The 16,669-nt window shown below is 44.0% G+C and overlaps 2 protein-coding genes across 6 annotated transcripts in view; one reads left to right on the plus strand and one right to left on the minus strand.

Moving 5' to 3' along the window:
- Positions 1 to 10,181, plus strand: part of LOC142804154 (phosphatidylinositol 4,5-bisphosphate 3-kinase catalytic subunit beta isoform-like) — an 88,948-nt gene extending 78,767 nt beyond the window's left edge. For all 3 annotated transcript variants that reach the window (XM_075890767.1, XM_075890769.1, XM_075890768.1), the window contains 5 exons: positions 337 to 415; positions 2,462 to 2,635; positions 4,916 to 5,033; positions 8,862 to 9,007; positions 9,787 to 10,181. In XM_075890767.1, the coding sequence (XP_075746882.1) occupies positions 337 to 415; positions 2,462 to 2,635; positions 4,916 to 5,033; positions 8,862 to 9,007; positions 9,787 to 10,054 (785 nt within the window). In that variant the 3' untranslated portion in view covers positions 10,055 to 10,181. The remainder of the gene's footprint in view (positions 1 to 336; positions 416 to 2,461; positions 2,636 to 4,915; positions 5,034 to 8,861; positions 9,008 to 9,786) is intronic.
- Positions 10,182 to 11,183: 1,002 nt separating this feature from the next.
- Positions 11,184 to 16,669, minus strand: part of LOC142804156 (3 beta-hydroxysteroid dehydrogenase type 7-like) — a 32,545-nt gene continuing 27,059 nt past the window's right edge. For 2 of the 3 annotated variants that reach the window (XM_075890771.1, XM_075890770.1), the window contains one exon: positions 13,770 to 15,464. In XM_075890771.1, coding sequence (XP_075746886.1) covers positions 15,048 to 15,464 — 417 coding nt within the window. In that variant the 3' untranslated portion in view covers positions 13,770 to 15,047. Of the gene's footprint in view, positions 13,675 to 13,769; positions 15,465 to 16,669 lie in introns of those variants that run through there. The other variant, XM_075890772.1, reaches the window with a different exon arrangement.

Raw genomic sequence — 16,669 nt, forward strand, 5'->3', positions numbered from 1 at the left:
GCCCATTACCTAGGACAATATGTTTTTCAACAGCTAAAGAAACCACATCTTGTGTTTCCAGTTTTAAGCTTCGTTGCTATTCAATTGCACTGTTTCTCTTGAGAAGGAAGCTTTCTTTAAGTAATGCCGGTGTAAATTAGGTACTGCTTAATAACAAGTGACATTGCCACGACTCTTTCAATAATTGTTTCCCAACATGCAAGGATAACAAAATTTCTCACAGTAAAGGGTTTCTTGAGCTATCAAAAAGAGAAGCAGCAAAAATTCTTTATTGCCATATATGTCAATCCGCTTGAACATGGTATGGCTGAACAACCCTGTATTCTTGCCTAGCAGACTTACGGCAGGACATGCTGACACTGCAAATGATTCGCATTATGGACAAAATCTGGAAGGACGAGGGTTATGACTTTAGGTAAGTGGGCCATTATTTATGCTACCAATAAACACAGGATTCTGTTGATATAAAAAATGCATGGTAAGCGCCGAATGAAGTCACGTTGACTCATTCGTAGCACGGTAAAACGTCAGATAAACTGAATGCATGTAAATTCGAGTTGTACTGTACGACTTTGTACCCGACAGCGCGTTCTGTCAGAAGCCGCAACAGCATTGCCGAAACAAAAATAAAAAAGGCAGCAACATTTGAATGATGCGGGCGTCAGTGAGTGGACAACGCTACCATGACCCATAGAGTAGAGAAGAGTAGAACAAACCCACGCTGAGGATTGGCCCATAGACAAGGATAAACCGTAGCTTGCTCCTCTGCTGCTTCGCGGCAAAGAAGTAGTAACAATAGAGCATGAAAGACAAAACAAGACTAATGCCTAAACTTATTACACTGCCTATTCGTGTTTTCTTTACAAGGCATGTATCTATACTAAAAGGCCTTAGCACTAAACAGCGCAGTCCACAACAGTCCTTTGCAAGCCTTCGAAAGCTAGGCCCATAGACACCAAGACATATGCTCTACTTCTCTCTATTTAACTCTGCAAAAGCTGTGCGACGAAAATTATATGACGATATGAGGGGTGTTTTCCCGGGCATCTCTATAGCGTGAAATGAACAAATGCAAACTGCCTGATTCATTTGATTTCAGCGAGACGTGGAGGCCAAGTCAATATTTTCGACTAGAAAACAGTGAAAGAATATTTTCACGTTGTGATTTCCCTCTAATCAGTCAGTGTCAGGGCAAAATCGCTGAGACGGCTAGTTCACAACAAGGGGGGAATTCCATACGACAAGATAACGAATATATACGCTTTGTCAAACATTTACTGGATAAAATACTTCTGAATTTTGAGGACCAGTGAGACCTTTCGCTGGTCTTGAACACCTTCGAGAATAGGCAGTATTGTGTCATATTCCCCCCCCCCCCCCCCCGCATATGCGACCATCACAAAAAAAAAGGTTTTATAACGCTCGTTTTTTCATCCGAGCAGAAATTCGTTTTCTGCTGTATACATATGCTGCTTTGTGGTAAGCTTTGCTAAAATAATGTTTAGTCACAGCGTGGTCTTCATCGCTAATAGAACATGGGAAAGTTACGCTTTACCCACCTAATTGTTCATCTGACTTGGTAGACCCGGTGCCAAGCCTCATTTGGCGAAATTTTAGGGCACAATGAGCGCTGTAGAATAACTCTCTTTAACTGCTGTGTTGTAGCACGCAGACGCTGCACTCGGCATACGGAGAAATTTCGCTCGCACACGCATTTCTAGAACTCCGTGCTGGAGCCATAACAATAAATGCCCCCACCACCGTGAAGGGAATCATGAGGAAATGCGGATATGCCGTCGGATTTGCCGTCGGATATGTTGATTTCACTATATGTTGCCTTCATCGACTTCTGCCATTGCCTTGAGATGCACCCAGCCAGCGAACAGTCGAGAGTAACGCGTGAGCTTCACTTCATCGGACGGGAGAGTGGGGCGCAAGGAGGAGAGAGAGCCAACGGCGAGATAAGCGGCGAAGCACTGGACCTGTCATTGTACGTGACGGCCAGAATATCAGCGTCGCACAAACGCTGGCAGCACAAACGCTACAAACACGTTTCAAATGCACTGCATTGAGGTGGTGGCAAGGCACGTTCAGGTCAAGGTTGGGGCTTCCGTTGCTAGGGGCGAGGATAAGCGTGTGTGCCCACAGCTGTTGCGGACAGCTGCCGACGCCGAAGCGTGACAAGGAAGGGGGGGGGGGGGGTCTCCAGTTGCTACGGACGCGCACGCATGCACCTGTTGCTATGGGAGAGGGCGGTGGATGGATCCCGACGGATGCCTGACATAGCCTGACTAAGAAATGCAATCGAATTTAAAGCGATTACGGCGATACAACCCGCCAAAGAAAAAATTTTTTTGAGGTCTGCATAATTACCTGCGCCTAGAAGTGTCAACCGACGCTGCGCTGATGTTCCAATTCGATATGTATGACTTTTGCCTGCTTTCCTTCTTATGCGAAACAGAATGATCCCATACCAGTGCCTGTCCACGGACCACAACGTAGGCTTGATCGAGGTAGTGCGCCGGTCTAACACAATCGCCAACATACAAAAGCTGCACAACTCCAGTGCCACATCAGCCTTCAAAAAAGGCTCGCTCTTGACGTGGATCAAGGACCACAACAAGACACCCGAGAGGTACGCATAATACGACCATTTATGGTAGCTTAGTTTACCGTGGACGTGGTCTGAGCTTATAATTTCGAAACTTACTGTGTATGAAATCCAACACAAAGCTTGATAAAGTCCTATGCTCTGTGCATCTAATGCCTAAGATTTCGAATGATCGATAAGTTTAGTTCACTGTAGGAAATTAAATGTCTTATCTGTTATGGTGCGCATGCAATAAAACAACGCCAAAAGCACCAGTTCTTTCATAAAGCTGGGTTGTAGGTGATCGTACACAGCGTAATAGCGCAGAGGTTCAAGTGTCACAATATTGCCGGAGTATCTGGGCTCAATCCCCATTAAAAGCGGTTACATTTTGACACAATCTAAATGCAAAAACTGTAGTATGCGTGCACTTACTAAAGTTTAGAAAAAAAACATTATTCAAAAGAGTGGCTACTTGGGCTGGTAGGTATCGCATTTTGAAAGAAGTTTACTTTCTTAGTGCGCAGGGAACGTTTGAGAAAGGACATAGAGCAGAGAAATAAGACAGAACGCACCATTATTCAGTCCCATGATTTGGTGAATCCCTAACGTCGTATTCAATAGCGTATCTGACGAGTACGGCTCCAAAATTTTAAATTATGCGTACAAGATAGTTTTTGTGAATGTTTCGAAAATATACTTACGAGGTTAAGATTATTGTCGCCAGGTGTACGTTTCACCACCGCTTTTGCATTTTTTGTCGGCTACGAATCACAGTAAAAAAAAATAGGGGAGCCTAACCCCCGTATTCTAGAACGTTCCTTTACTCAACGCTTCAACTTCACTTGAGAAAGCCGATGGAAGCGCCATCTCTAGGCACGGCAAGTCACTGCATATCAACGATAATGTGCGATTCTCGAGCAGCGCAGCATCTATTTCAGCTGAGCAGTGGCGCAGAGCTCAAATCTGTCCAGTGAAGGTTGGAAGTCGAGCCGAGGATCGTTTGTGAATACTGGGGTAAGCTTCGCCTTTAGGAGTTTAACGCGATAGCAATATCCCGTTTTTAGTGCGTACATCAAATTCTTTGTGCTGAAATCTTATCGAACTTGCTATGCACCCACTACGTGGCCTTAAGGGCGCAGCAGCGTGTGTACGTTTGTATAGTGAGTGACCACGGAGCCATAATGATAATAACATGTTCTCGCGCTTTGCTGGCAATGGGCGCTTGTATCACGCAATATTACTACAATATTTCATGTTGCATTGGGAAGCATGTATGGAGGAAGCGTGTGCTCGTAAAGCATGAAAGCTACTTTCAGTGCTTTTCCAAGCAGAGGGAGGTCTTTTCGCTGTATTCGCAAGTAGACGCGTGGCCTTGGTTCGGTCCCCACTCTGACCCATGATTTTTTTTGTAATTTCTTTTAAATTCATCGCTCTCAATTTTTTGGTCACGATTCTTTTCCGCTCAGAACCAACGACGCTGACACCGATACCGACACCAACGCCGATGCCGGAATTTCGGCGAAACAAGCTTGTTAACGTTATCGCGCTAACAAAGTCGTCATGTCCAATCGTGTGTAATAATATCGACTATATGGACACATTCGCTGAATTTTCCCTGTCATCTTTGGCACCATCGTGCCATCCCACAGGTGTATGTTAATATGTTGCCGGAAATACGTTGCCAATAAAGTTGTGTGTTCAGAAGATTAGTTAACCAGGCTTCTGTGTGGAAGCCAGAACCCCCTTTTTAATATTTTTGACACCCTCTTGTTCAGTGTTCCTTCTTTTTCTATCTACATAACTTAAAAGAAGCTCGTGTGTTCCAGTAACGGCCACCGCCAGTGGGCAGGCGGGGCTAGATCCCCTTTTGTGTAGTTTTATCTGTGTGGTTTTTGCAGTTTATTTTTACTAAATGAGCTCAATAAAACCAAATTGTAAGCAATTTTTTCAATGGGCAGCCAGCGTCACCAATATCTTGCTCTGTGATTACACGACAGCGGCTTGAGACGAGGTCCTGGTGGTGAAGTTGTGCATTTCGAGTGGATGCACAACAATCGTGTGATGGCGTGGCTAGGTGCGGGGGAGCGTGCGAAATACTTCGTGGGCTTAACGAATGTTACGTGTGCCCCCCCCCCTCCATTCCCACACATGACGAAATAATATCCATGCGTTTTTCGGTCTTTCGTGCGAGCGTTCTTCTTTATTTTCAATTTAATATGCCAATATTTATACAAACAAGGCATCCTGTGAATTTTAACGAAATAAGATGTTAAATAATTTTGGCTCGTTCGCTTTCTCATTGAGCTCTCTAAATCCTTGCAGCTTGAAGAAAGCGGTGGAGAACTTTACCTTGTCGTGTGCCGGCTACTGCGTGGCGACCTACGTTCTCGGTGTGGCAGATCGCCACAGTGACAACATTATGATCAAGGCGAATGGAGAGGTGAGTCACACCACGTAGTGAAGCTTTAGCGCCATCTTTATACCTGCAGGTCAGTTCGTGCCCATGCTAAAATGATTCATTGAATGGATCCAAGTAAAGCTCGCATTGAAGTCAAAACTCACTTTGAAGTCGTTCCATACGTAGCAAAAAAAAGACTCAGTATCATGTGAGTGATGCACGATAGTCATATTAAGAGCACATCGGCTAGTGGTCCTCTTTTAATCACCACAGCTATGCGGCATGCCGATCAGTTAGTGCGTGAGAAGTCGACCAGTTAGGAGCACCGTCTGGTGAAGGCCATCTAGTGACGTAGGAAAAAGAGGGTGTCTGTTTTGAGTGCCAACAAGTCCCATTCGGGCGTCATGTCTTCCACAAGTTTTTGTGAATGACGAATTTTAATTATTGCGAAAAAAAGCATAACGTGCACTCACGTGCACATATTTGCTTAAAAGTGGTGCAGTCCTCAGGACGTATCATTTAGGCTGTCCTTTCAGCAAAGCCACACAGTTATGTTTGGGGCACGCGAAAGATGGCCAGTCAGTGGACGGCGCCCGACAAAAAGGGAAGTTAATGAAAAGAGGCTGCCCAGACGCAGACTAAGCCGTTCTCCTCGGAACGCGTCTTTGTCGTCGAACCCCGTGAGCTTTTGTTCACCGCACCTTGTGCTGGGGAGTCATCAGCACGATGGTGGCACTCTCACGGTGAGACAGACGGAAAAATAAGTGGTCGCTGTCGTGACACGGCTGCCAACAAGATAATGTGGCGTTATTCTGTAGCAATACGTGTGGATATACGGCAGAATTGTGTCTACTAACGCGAGACAGCCGACTGGCCGTCTAGACAGACTTGTCGCACGAAAGCATTATTTAAGCTGTACGCCATTGAAATGACGGATTTCTTTTTAGCCGATGCTCGGAGGAGAGCAAAGTGTGTGAACACAAAGGCGGAGACCCATCTCTGAGGAAAGGGCAGTTGTTTGCTCCATTTGTCGAGCGTCGAGTAAGGGTTCATCCCACGAGGCTGTCTCAGACGAGACGAGAGGTATTTAATGAAGATAAATGGAGATAAGGGGAGCTTCGTGCTCGGGAACAAGATCGGGAAGCGGGGACAAAGGTCGTGCTTAGCGCGGACTCTGATCCAAGGTTTATACTACATCGAGAAGATGGTGTCGAAGTGTGGAGTATACGAAAGGCCCGGCAAGTAACGCCAACGTTGATACTAATACATGCCAGTGCTTACTGTGCAGTTGGTTTAGTGGTCACCCCGGCCTTTGTAAATAAGTGTCAGTGTGTAAATAAACCGAAGTTTGCCAGGAAGTGAGCAAGCAGTCCAGTCCTTCAACGTATCGTCGTGATCATCTGAACCATCGGGATTACTTCCATCATCCCAATCTTAACTCACACCAAGCATGGAAAGAGGTTGGACGTACTTAGACTGGACAAACAAAGCAGACTCGACATAGTGTATATTCAACATGCCTAAAATTCTTTTAAATTCCATTCTTTCAGAGGCTGAAAAAAATTTGAACCTTCAACTCGACTGACTCGCTTCAGAGACTCTGCACTCATTTATAAACATCGGCCTGACGAGAATGACGAAAATAGTCAGCAGGAGCTATAAAGCATCTCAATACCTTAACAATACCTTAACAATGCCTTAACATAAGTACGATGATGTACTAGAGGTGGAAGCAGCGTCACATAGTGAAGGTAGCTTTGTTAACCAGCACTGAAATGCTATTAGGCTACGTTAAAAATGAGATAAAAAGAACGCAGAAGAAGGGGCATAAGCAGAAACTTTTCCGGGAGGAGCACCTCTTTGAGGTGAATTTGCAGTCGGCCAAGCTGGTGTGGTCGAGTGTTACATTGTGCTCCGTATGCCACGGCTAGAAAAAAATCGTGTTTGTGTGTGTGTTGTTGGGGGGGGGGGCGCAGGAAGCACAATTCGGTCTGCCACTTCTAGGTGACACCAAAGCACAGAAGGATTGAGGAAATTGAAAGTATACGTGCGGCAAATAGCATCTCTCAGAGAAAGACAATCCCATGTGAATGAGAAATGCCCGAAAGGCCAAGACAGAAAGGCCTTCAGCCCGTTTTGTGCCGAGCAGAATAGGATTTAACGTTTCTCGTGAGAACTTTTCTAGTTCGAAGGGACAACATAAGGCTAGAGACGACAAAGCACGGCGATTGGCTAGTATACCCACGACTAATTTTATCTAATGTTCAAATACGGGTCCTGTTTGACGGACATTTAGGCAACCGCCCGTGTTAGACCATAAGTAGCTAGTGAGTACATCAATCAGTCAATCAATCAACCAACCAATCAATCGATCAATCAATTATTGTTTATTACGGCATAAAAATATTTTCACGTGGCATAAATTTTAAATAAAGGTGTTATAGTGCACTACTGCAATGCGAGCCACGGTTAAGGTTGCAAATCAATAAAACAAAGCGTAGCAGGTGTTTCAACCACGAAAAGAAAGGAATATACAAACCACAATGAAAATGAAAAAGACATGAAGTAAATAAAAAAACAATTTCTGTGATTTGCAGCATAAATCAACAGAAATCACGCAGTATAAAAAACATATAGATACAGATTTGGCAGATGCTCTTTGAATAACAATTTCAATGCAGGAGAGTAATTTTACACCTGAGTAACGTTGTAAATTATTCGATAATGAGATGACTCAGAGGTGAAACGATGAGTTACCACAGTAGCTTTTATTTCTTGTATTTATCATGAAGGGCTCTTTTTTCTTAGTTAGACAAAATAGTAACGTGAAGAGACAATGAAGCTGTGGAGAGTAGGGATTAGTAGTAACTGTAATGTAAATGTGAAGAACTGAAAGTAGATAAAGAGATAACACGCTGCTAGCAGGCACCGAACCAGGGACCTTCGAACAATGCGACGGATGTTCCACAAAGTGAAGCACAGTGGCTGTCATACCACCTGGAACATTTCGGAGTAAATATGTGCGCCTAAACCTGGCAGTTTGAAAGAGCACTGCTGGTAGCATAGTCATTTGATTGGTACAAAGCTACCTCATGGGACCCGGTACGAGGTAGCACGATGTCATTAACGGAGACGCTGACAGGATGTGTATAGAAGAACAGCACACATCAAGATACCATGCTTGTAGGTTGGATGCCAATTTCGCAGAGAGCAGCTCATTAGTCTCACACATGGAAATATAAAATGGTAAACGAATAAATTTTTACGACTGAGATAGAGAAGTAAGTTGGAGGTAGCTACACATAAGAAGAGATTGAATTGTTCACTGAAGTAATGAAACCTAGAAACCAACTTCATTGCTTTATGCAAATTTTCATTAAAGCACGACTCAGATGTTGAAACAGGCTTTTGTCTTGTGTTAGGTTCTTGTGTTGCACAAGAAGATATCTTACAAAGTAGCTTCTCCACACATGGACGGAGAATGCGCTTACTTAAAATTTTTGTGGTTGTGGTTGGTACAGGTTGTCGATTTGAGGCGCAGGCCAGCAGAAATGAGTTTCACAAATCATAAGTAATTAAGTTTTATAAAGCATAAGTAATTAAGCTTTCATGCTTGAGTTGCCCGTTAAATGTAAGCCAGAGAATAATACAGTACCTGCTAACAGTTAACGGCAAGTCTTACTTATCCTGACTGGGTAATTTACGGGCAGCAATTCTGAAGTGAAGTTTGACGAATATAGGAAGCAGGTACAATGATCGTAATCTAAACTCGCCTTTTAAGTGTAATTGCATTGTAAATGTCTTGTTTCTGTGTACGTACACCTAGTGTAGAGAATAATTGATTCAAAGACGGTCCTGGTTTTCTCGCAGCTTTTCCACATTGACTATGGTCACATCCTCGGAAAGTTCAAAGAGAAGTTCGGCATCAAGCGGGAGCGGGTGCCATTTGTGCTAACGCACGACTTTGTACACGTCATCACCCATGGACGCCGCAACAAGAGCGCTTCGTTTAACAGGTGTGCAGTGTCCCTTCATTCTATACTAGATGGCAGGCTCAAGTAGCCCACGTGACCACTTTCAGGGCACGGTGTGGTGTTTCAAGCAGAAAAGTGATTGTTTGCACAAATAACTTATGTTATATTTTTGTTATATATATACCAGTGTTCTCTACGCATATAATCATTCGTTATAATCTGGTAGGAAAACTTTAAAGCGCGGACTCTCCTTCTTTGAGGTGCCCTCGGCGACAGTCTACCTCGTAATTTTGCACATCGCTCAGCTCAGCATAAAATGACCAATTGAGTAAACTCACCTCATGAAACCTTTTCGTGATGTAACGTCATGGTCCATCAAATCCAGGGCGAACAGTCTCTTTTGAACAAATGCCGCATAAGATTTTGTTCGTTTCTTTCTTGCTGGCTTGCTGCTAAAAGTTCACGTTTATCTCCTCGACTAATCAATGTTACCAGGAACCATCACACTATGTCCGGCGTTCGTGGTCAAAATAATTACTTGAGTTTGATTTTTACACATAGTGCAGTTACAACATTTAAGGCTGAACGCCTGCATGTAAACATGGAGGTAAATAATGCGGTACAGTGACATTCCTACGAATACTGCAGTTTGTGTAGTAGTTGTTCCTATCACGCAGTGTTTTCTCAGAACTTCTTCCTTAGTTCTTTTATCGCTCTCAAATAGATGTTGCGCTCGAAACTCAAGTGTGCTGCATAACAGTTAGTCGGCCTCATGCATACTTAACCAGCACAGGCACGTAAATTCGATCGCGACATTGCAGGTTCCAGCAGCTGTGCGAGGAGGCATTTATAATTCTGCGGCGCCACGGGTCGCTCATCATCTCCCTATTCGCCATGATGCTGACCACGGGCATGCCCGAGCTGACCTCGGAGAAGGACTTGGACTACTTGCGGGACACCCTGGTGCTAGACTACTCCGAGGGCGACGCACTGGCCCACTTCCGCGCCAAGTTCGAAGAGGCCCTCAGCAACAGCTGGACCACGAGTATCAACTGGTTCGCGCACAACATCAGCAAGGACAACAAATGACAGGAATGCCGTGCACTGCCTACGTGCCAAATACAAAAACTCGCGTTTTATCGTACTGCAATACGATTTCTTTTGTACTTCTTTCATTTTTCAGTAAATATATTTTCGTTTTTAAAGCACTTCACAATTTTATGTATGCACTGTTTCCATTGTTACGTAACTGTAAGTCACTGATTGTTACACGATAGGCTTTCCTTGTTGACATGACCAGTTATCAGCACCATAGGATAGTTGCCCCACCAGAGTCTGATAAGTTAATATTCAGTGAAAAGTAATCATTAATTTTAGAACAGCAACTTTGTGGGATCAAGTAAATGGCTACATGCAGCTACCTTTCTATCGTAATTTTTTTTTCAAAACGGGCGTTTTCCTTCAGGAGCAAAGGAGCCCTGCAACAATTGAAAAATCATAGCATGACACCACTAACGCACTGCCTTGCTTCACGACATTCCTCCCTAAAGTTGTGTTCTACTCGTCTACACCGTAAACAAATATGCACCCTTAAAGCGATTTCAAGCAACACAAGTACTCTTAGGCGCCGCCCTCGCATACGTCGGCAAACTCGCTCATTAGTCGACTCACTCGGACTCACCACACTATAATTGAGTCGTGAGTCTTAGTCTGGGTGAGTCCGGGCGACTCAAATCGTGGTGATTCTGAGTTCCAGTGAGCGTGGTAGAGACTAAAAAAATCACAGTTTCACTACAGGGGCAAAGCAATGACTGAGATAGCAACATATCCTAAAGTAATACGGAGGAAGTACAGCACATTTATAAGCAATAATATTTGCAGTAAGCCTGCGCTTGCTAAGTAACCAAGTTTTCTGCGGTGTGGCCAGAGTAGTCACTCTACAAAACGCTGGCGTAAGAGTACACGCCCTTTCCAGGTGCACTTTTGGCACCGTTTTTTTTTTAGTGTTGAGAGCGCAGCCATAAGAAACTCCCGCCTGGTGTGGGGACACAAGCCGCGCGTTCATTGTTGCCGAAATAACGCGGCAACCAGAAACCTCCCTCTTCCCTCTTTTTTTCGCTCATGCTTTATTGCAGACAATTCCGGCTGGAAACGCGATGTCCGCTGCTCAGAAAGAGCAGCCTAGTGCATTCTTTTCTGTATATATTGTCACGCATAGTTGAAGAAGTATGCTTTAATAGAATAGCTAAAATGGGCGAATTTGTGCCCTACAAACAAACAAGTAAGATAAGAATGTCTAAGTCCAGAACAGCTTGGCTTCTTCCAAGTTCGGCCTCTCGTCTTTTTCTCTTTTTCCACGCAGCCCAGATGTGCCTTAGTTGTCAGCTTCAATCTTGGCAGTACCCACTGGTGCTTCGCGAACTCTGTTTCGCTCATACACGACAGGCAACTCTGAGGGAGTAGCAAACGGCTGGCGCGTGAGCTTTAAATGTATCTCGCATCATTATTCTCCTTCCGATAATCCATCGTCCCGATCCTTGTGTAGGTTCCGGGCAGGTATTTTATAGTTACTACTGGTAGTAGCAGGTATCATCCAGCAATGTTCCTTGATTACTCATTGTGGTCGTGGTATGGCTTCATTTGAATGAGGTGCAGCTTCTGTGCGATGCCACCGCCTGGATGATGCGACTTGCTCTTCTAAGACAGCTTAATAATTCAAAAGACCAAGCCGGAGAAGCACCTTGTAGGGGCCAAAATAACGTCGAAGTAGCTTTTTTGAGAGCTCACGCACGCGTACGGGTGTCCATGCCCACACATTGTCTCTAGGAGCGTACTTGACCTCTCTTCGTTGCAAATTATACCGATCGACTTCGCCTTTTTGTTGCTGCTGATTGGGATGCCGCACCTGCTGCCTTGCTTCTTCAGCTGTTTGCGTGAAGTCACTGGTCAGAGTTGTTATCGACAGATGACATTCCATCCAGGGGCGTCGTAACTGTTCTGCCAAAAACAAGTTGAAAACGTGTGATTCGTGCGGTCTCCTGCACCGTATTGTTTCGCACGTACATGACAGGTAACATTGAGGGCGTAGCAAACGGCTGGTGCACGCACTGTAAGTATATCTTGAAGTTATATATACCAACATATATACATCAATGACGGTTGGGGCGATGACAGCAAGAACCAGTCGAGAATGTCCATGTAATTTCATCTCAATAAGACTTTGGTAAGGGTGCATACAAGTAAGTCTTCGGGGCAAGTTATATGTCATTAATGAGCTTCTGATCAGTTGCCGACTTTTCTCGTCATTTCTATTCCACTTCAGCATTAGTATAAGTTGCCTTTCTGACAGCTCACGTTTATATAATAATTACATCAGCCCACACGTCAGTGCAATAGCGTTCATGCGCCTGCTCAGCATGATTAGAGCGTATGCGTGAGTTACCCGAGGGGGAGTTTCATTACCAGTCTCCCATTTTCTTTCAAACAAAGGCCCCGTAAGAACCTTTTATGTCGTCCATAAAGTTTTATAGAAGAGTCCTTAGTGGACTTGAAAGGCCGTATTTGAAGATACGAGATCAAAAGTACTAAGTAGAGCACCGCTTACGCGAGATATCAGTGTTGAAAAGCATTGACACCTTGGAAGAAACAGCTAATAATCTACTAACGGCATGTCTAGGCATATTCAATCCTCTACCTCCATTTTCCGCTAAAAACAGAAAATTTTTGGGTGACCGTGTCATGGCTCTTTTAATGGTCATGAATGGTACGTTGTGTTGAGCCGTCGATTTTGTTTTGCTTTCATTATTATTTCATTATCATTGTTTTGCTTCGATCATCTCATTACATTGTGGTGCGTGAAATGTAGCGCCAGTGTTTCTTCAATCAGATCAAGCCTGAAGTTGGTAAATCTGAAGTTTATGCACATTCTTCTGGTGGTTGTAGGTGGTTTCTAGTCATGCGAAATTAATCTTTGTATAGAGTCATCATATACAGTAAACGCCAGTCATTGTCTGTGGGATCGCCTTTGAAGTCTCCAAAAAACGCAGTCTCTCAACTCTGAGTCCGCTTGGCGTTTTTTTTTTCATTTTGCTGCCACTTCCAGCATTTTACGTTCACTTTAACCCATGGCCGAAAGAGAATGCTTGATGGTCGTCATCGTCATCGGGTACCGGCAGCGCCAACGCTCTTCTTTTTTATCGCCAACAGCGTGATTGTTATGGCGTATATTGGGTACCTTTCATGTGCCATGCAAGCGTTAAGGTGACTATTCTTCATTTTTATTAGCGTCATCAACATCACCGGACAATGGACAACGACAAGCTTTGACTCCTGAAAAAGGTAAACAGCCGTCACATACTTGTGAGCAGTTTTTTTTTTTATAATAAGGTGCAGAACCGCTCCAGCAAGAACCCGGCACATAGCGCTTATATTACACTCATTTCACGTATAGGCAAACACGGTCCAGTCACTCATCCGTAGTCCAGAAACAGTCCAGCGTCTAGAGTCCAGCACTTAGAGGTCACCACCCAGTTCCTCAGAGCAGACGTTTGGCTGAGAACAGTCTGCCGTCGAACGCAGCTCGGTCTCAAATGACCATCAAGGTACGGGTCTCGCACCCTTGAAACCACGTTTCTTGTTTTTGCTCGCCTTCTACTGTGTCACTATGGGGGATTGGCCAATAATTGATTGGTCTTGCAAAACGTTATGGCCTGTAAAATAATAAAGGCATAAAAGCAAAAAAAGCACATCAAATGTTTGTGCACGCTCAAGTGTAGGGCAATGTGAAGTAAAATGCGACGAGAAGTTCAAAATAGTGAATATTTATTTCTATTTCACTGCTTACAGTAAACATCATTGCAAAACTTTTTTTGTGTGCAAGGTATATGCTACTTAAATATTGGCAGATTGCAACCTTCAATATATTATTATAAAATAAATGAAAAAATGCTTGAGCCTGTGGGGCAAAACGAGACCGGATGAAAAAACAAATTATTTCCTGAGGTTCTTGCAGTAGAAACTCTTGCCAGTCACTCTGTGAGCCTTTGCGCAGTCTTAACTATGTGCATTAAATCTTGACAGAATGCGATGTTGCGTCGCTCTGAAGCTCATTGCAGATACACCGCCAGCATTTTTTGTGCTAGTGTTGTATTACCTAATTAGATTATTCAACATATGAAAGCCAGATATGTTTTGAAGTATCTTCTTCACATATATTACCCGTTTTATGCAGAAAGACATAGTTGCGTACGACTTGACTTGAATATTCCACCGTTTATTATACGTTTTTGTACGTCGCTACAGAGCATCCTTGGGAACACACAAAAAAAAAAACCTGGAGGCAGCGCGAATGGAGGGAGGTATGCGCTGAGTGGTAATCAGTGCATTTTTATGTCATTTTTCTCCCAGGAAACTTTATATAATATTTTGTTGCGCCTATAAAGCCCCTAAAGAAATGAATTAACTTGATAATCAGTGCAAGCTAATTGTTTGAATAATAATGCATTCTCAAACGCGAATAAATGCCCTTTTTGTCGCGTGTTGCCCCTCTCAAATGCCAAAATTTTTAAAAATAAATCGCGCTTTTAACCAAAGGATGAACCAAAAAAAATTTTGGTGTTAGGTAGCTCGCAGATTGAAGTAACAAATTAAATAGTTACGTTGCTGCACTGATGCAGCAGTAGCTTCAAGCACGGATTTGCCTCTTTTTGACGGGCCAGGAAAATACTGATAGCAGCCGTGTAATATCTCCAGCGTGAACGCTGTGAGCATTCATCAATTTTTACAGATGAAAAGGTAGACAAGAACCAGCACCTATAGCTGGACAAATCAAACCAATAAAAGTGGTTTCATATTACCTACAGAGGCCACCGAAGTCGGAATGTCCCATTTTGCCCCGTGTTTCCTTTTACTTCACCCTACCCTATACGAGCTACCGATATTGTAGTCTTCGCTCCCGCACAGCACAACTCGCGCTTTGCCTCCACATGGTACACCGTTGCCGTTCTTCAGTTCTATTTTGGAGTCCCCGCACCACATATTATCACTTACGTGCACGATCCCAAATATACTGCGTGGGCAAACTTTAAACCTCCAAACTTCTGTAATAGCCTAGAGACTCCTTGATTGCGTGATGAACGCTGTACTTTGGTTCCCAGTGCAGCTTCTTCACGCTCTCCTTGTCGTCGAAAGGGGGACAACGCCTAATGAATACAATTTCCATAGGGCTGGGCACCACGTCTAAGTCAACCTTGAACAGAGGACTGAGCAGCATTGCGGCACCCCAAAAAATACAGGAAATTGCGAGCAGCAGCCAGGTAGGCACCTTTACAGGAAACATGCTCAATCCCCGAGCTTTGGCAACGGGTCCAAGCACCAGCGAAATATCAGTCGTCTCGTCCGCAGCGTGCAAGCACTTCCCAGAAACGTCACTCATCCCGGGAGCTGCAAGTGCCTCAATGCCTCGAACAGCGAAGTAGGCTGCGTTGCCAGCGTACATGCCCTGCACGAGAAGGATGCCCGCGCTTATATTCGGGGATTTTCATTTAGAGAAGAAAATTGCGGACTGCAGCACACTTGTTTTACGATTACTAACAATGCATCTGAGCTGGTAACGTTCCTTTTCTCCTCATCTTAATTTCTTTCCCACTGCTTGCTATGCGGTAGCTCACACGACTACGCTGTGCTTTACCCTTTCTCCTTCACCTCACCCCCGTATCACTCTTCTTGAGACTGCCGATTCTTTTCACCTCCTTGCTATCAGACTATCTTATGCTTTATTTCTGTTTTTCATCTCTATTTATTTCTGCGTGTTTCGTTGTCATCTCTTTCTCTATGTTACATTCACTCTATATTATTCAATTTCATTCTTCCTTTTGCTCGTTTTCTTGCCCGTAGCACCACAATCACAGAGTTTTCTTTCAACGCAGTCATCTGATTCCCATAAATGCTAGATTCGCTAGCGTGCCTGAATATCCGAATGAGTAAACGATGCTCGCAGACGAGAAGTGGGTGCGTCGGTTAAAATTCCGCCCAGATATAAAGGTAATTTTGTGTAGTTCTCTTCCTCCTCATCACAAATTTTCATCCCCCTATCCTCCTACTTCCCATCTTCGAAAGCAATGGTAGGTAGAGCCCGTTCACAATGGTGATAGTTCGCTGCGTGCGCGATATGTTTTGTTTTCCTCCGGCTTAAAAAGCTCTGCTGTCAAAAACGAAAACATGACACAAAAGCCTCTTTTGCACCACCTGTCAATGACATGCGCCCGCAGTGGGGGGAGGGGTTAAACCTACTTGATGTTTCCCAGCTGTAGATCTTTCGATGGAAATGTATTATCATTTGTTTGTAGTTCCTAACGAAGAGATACTTATTCATACTTTGGGCGCTTAAAACATAATAGTTTTTGTTGTTCACAAGACCTGATCACTTGATCATGACAGCTGAAAAATTCTTTGCGCATAACCGCATTCCACTATCGCTTTGCAACCACCTCAAAGCGCTTCTAAGCGACTCACTATCACTGTAAAAAATGCCAGGTCTGCGCGAAACGCGCAGGCTGCCCCAGTGAAAGCTGCAGCAGTGGCCTTTCTGGAGCAATTTGTGGACTTTTGGGGGACAACTACTACAAGCCAATTACAAAGCACTCACTAACTCTAAATATCAAGGTTTTCGTAGATTGGGGAGCATATTATTACCGCACATATTAT

The sequence above is a fragment of the Rhipicephalus microplus genome, chromosome 3 (genome assembly GCF_043290135.1).
Source record: "Rhipicephalus microplus isolate Deutch F79 chromosome 3, USDA_Rmic, whole genome shotgun sequence".
In the NCBI taxonomy this organism is placed as follows: domain Eukaryota; kingdom Metazoa; phylum Arthropoda; class Arachnida; order Ixodida; family Ixodidae; genus Rhipicephalus; species Rhipicephalus microplus.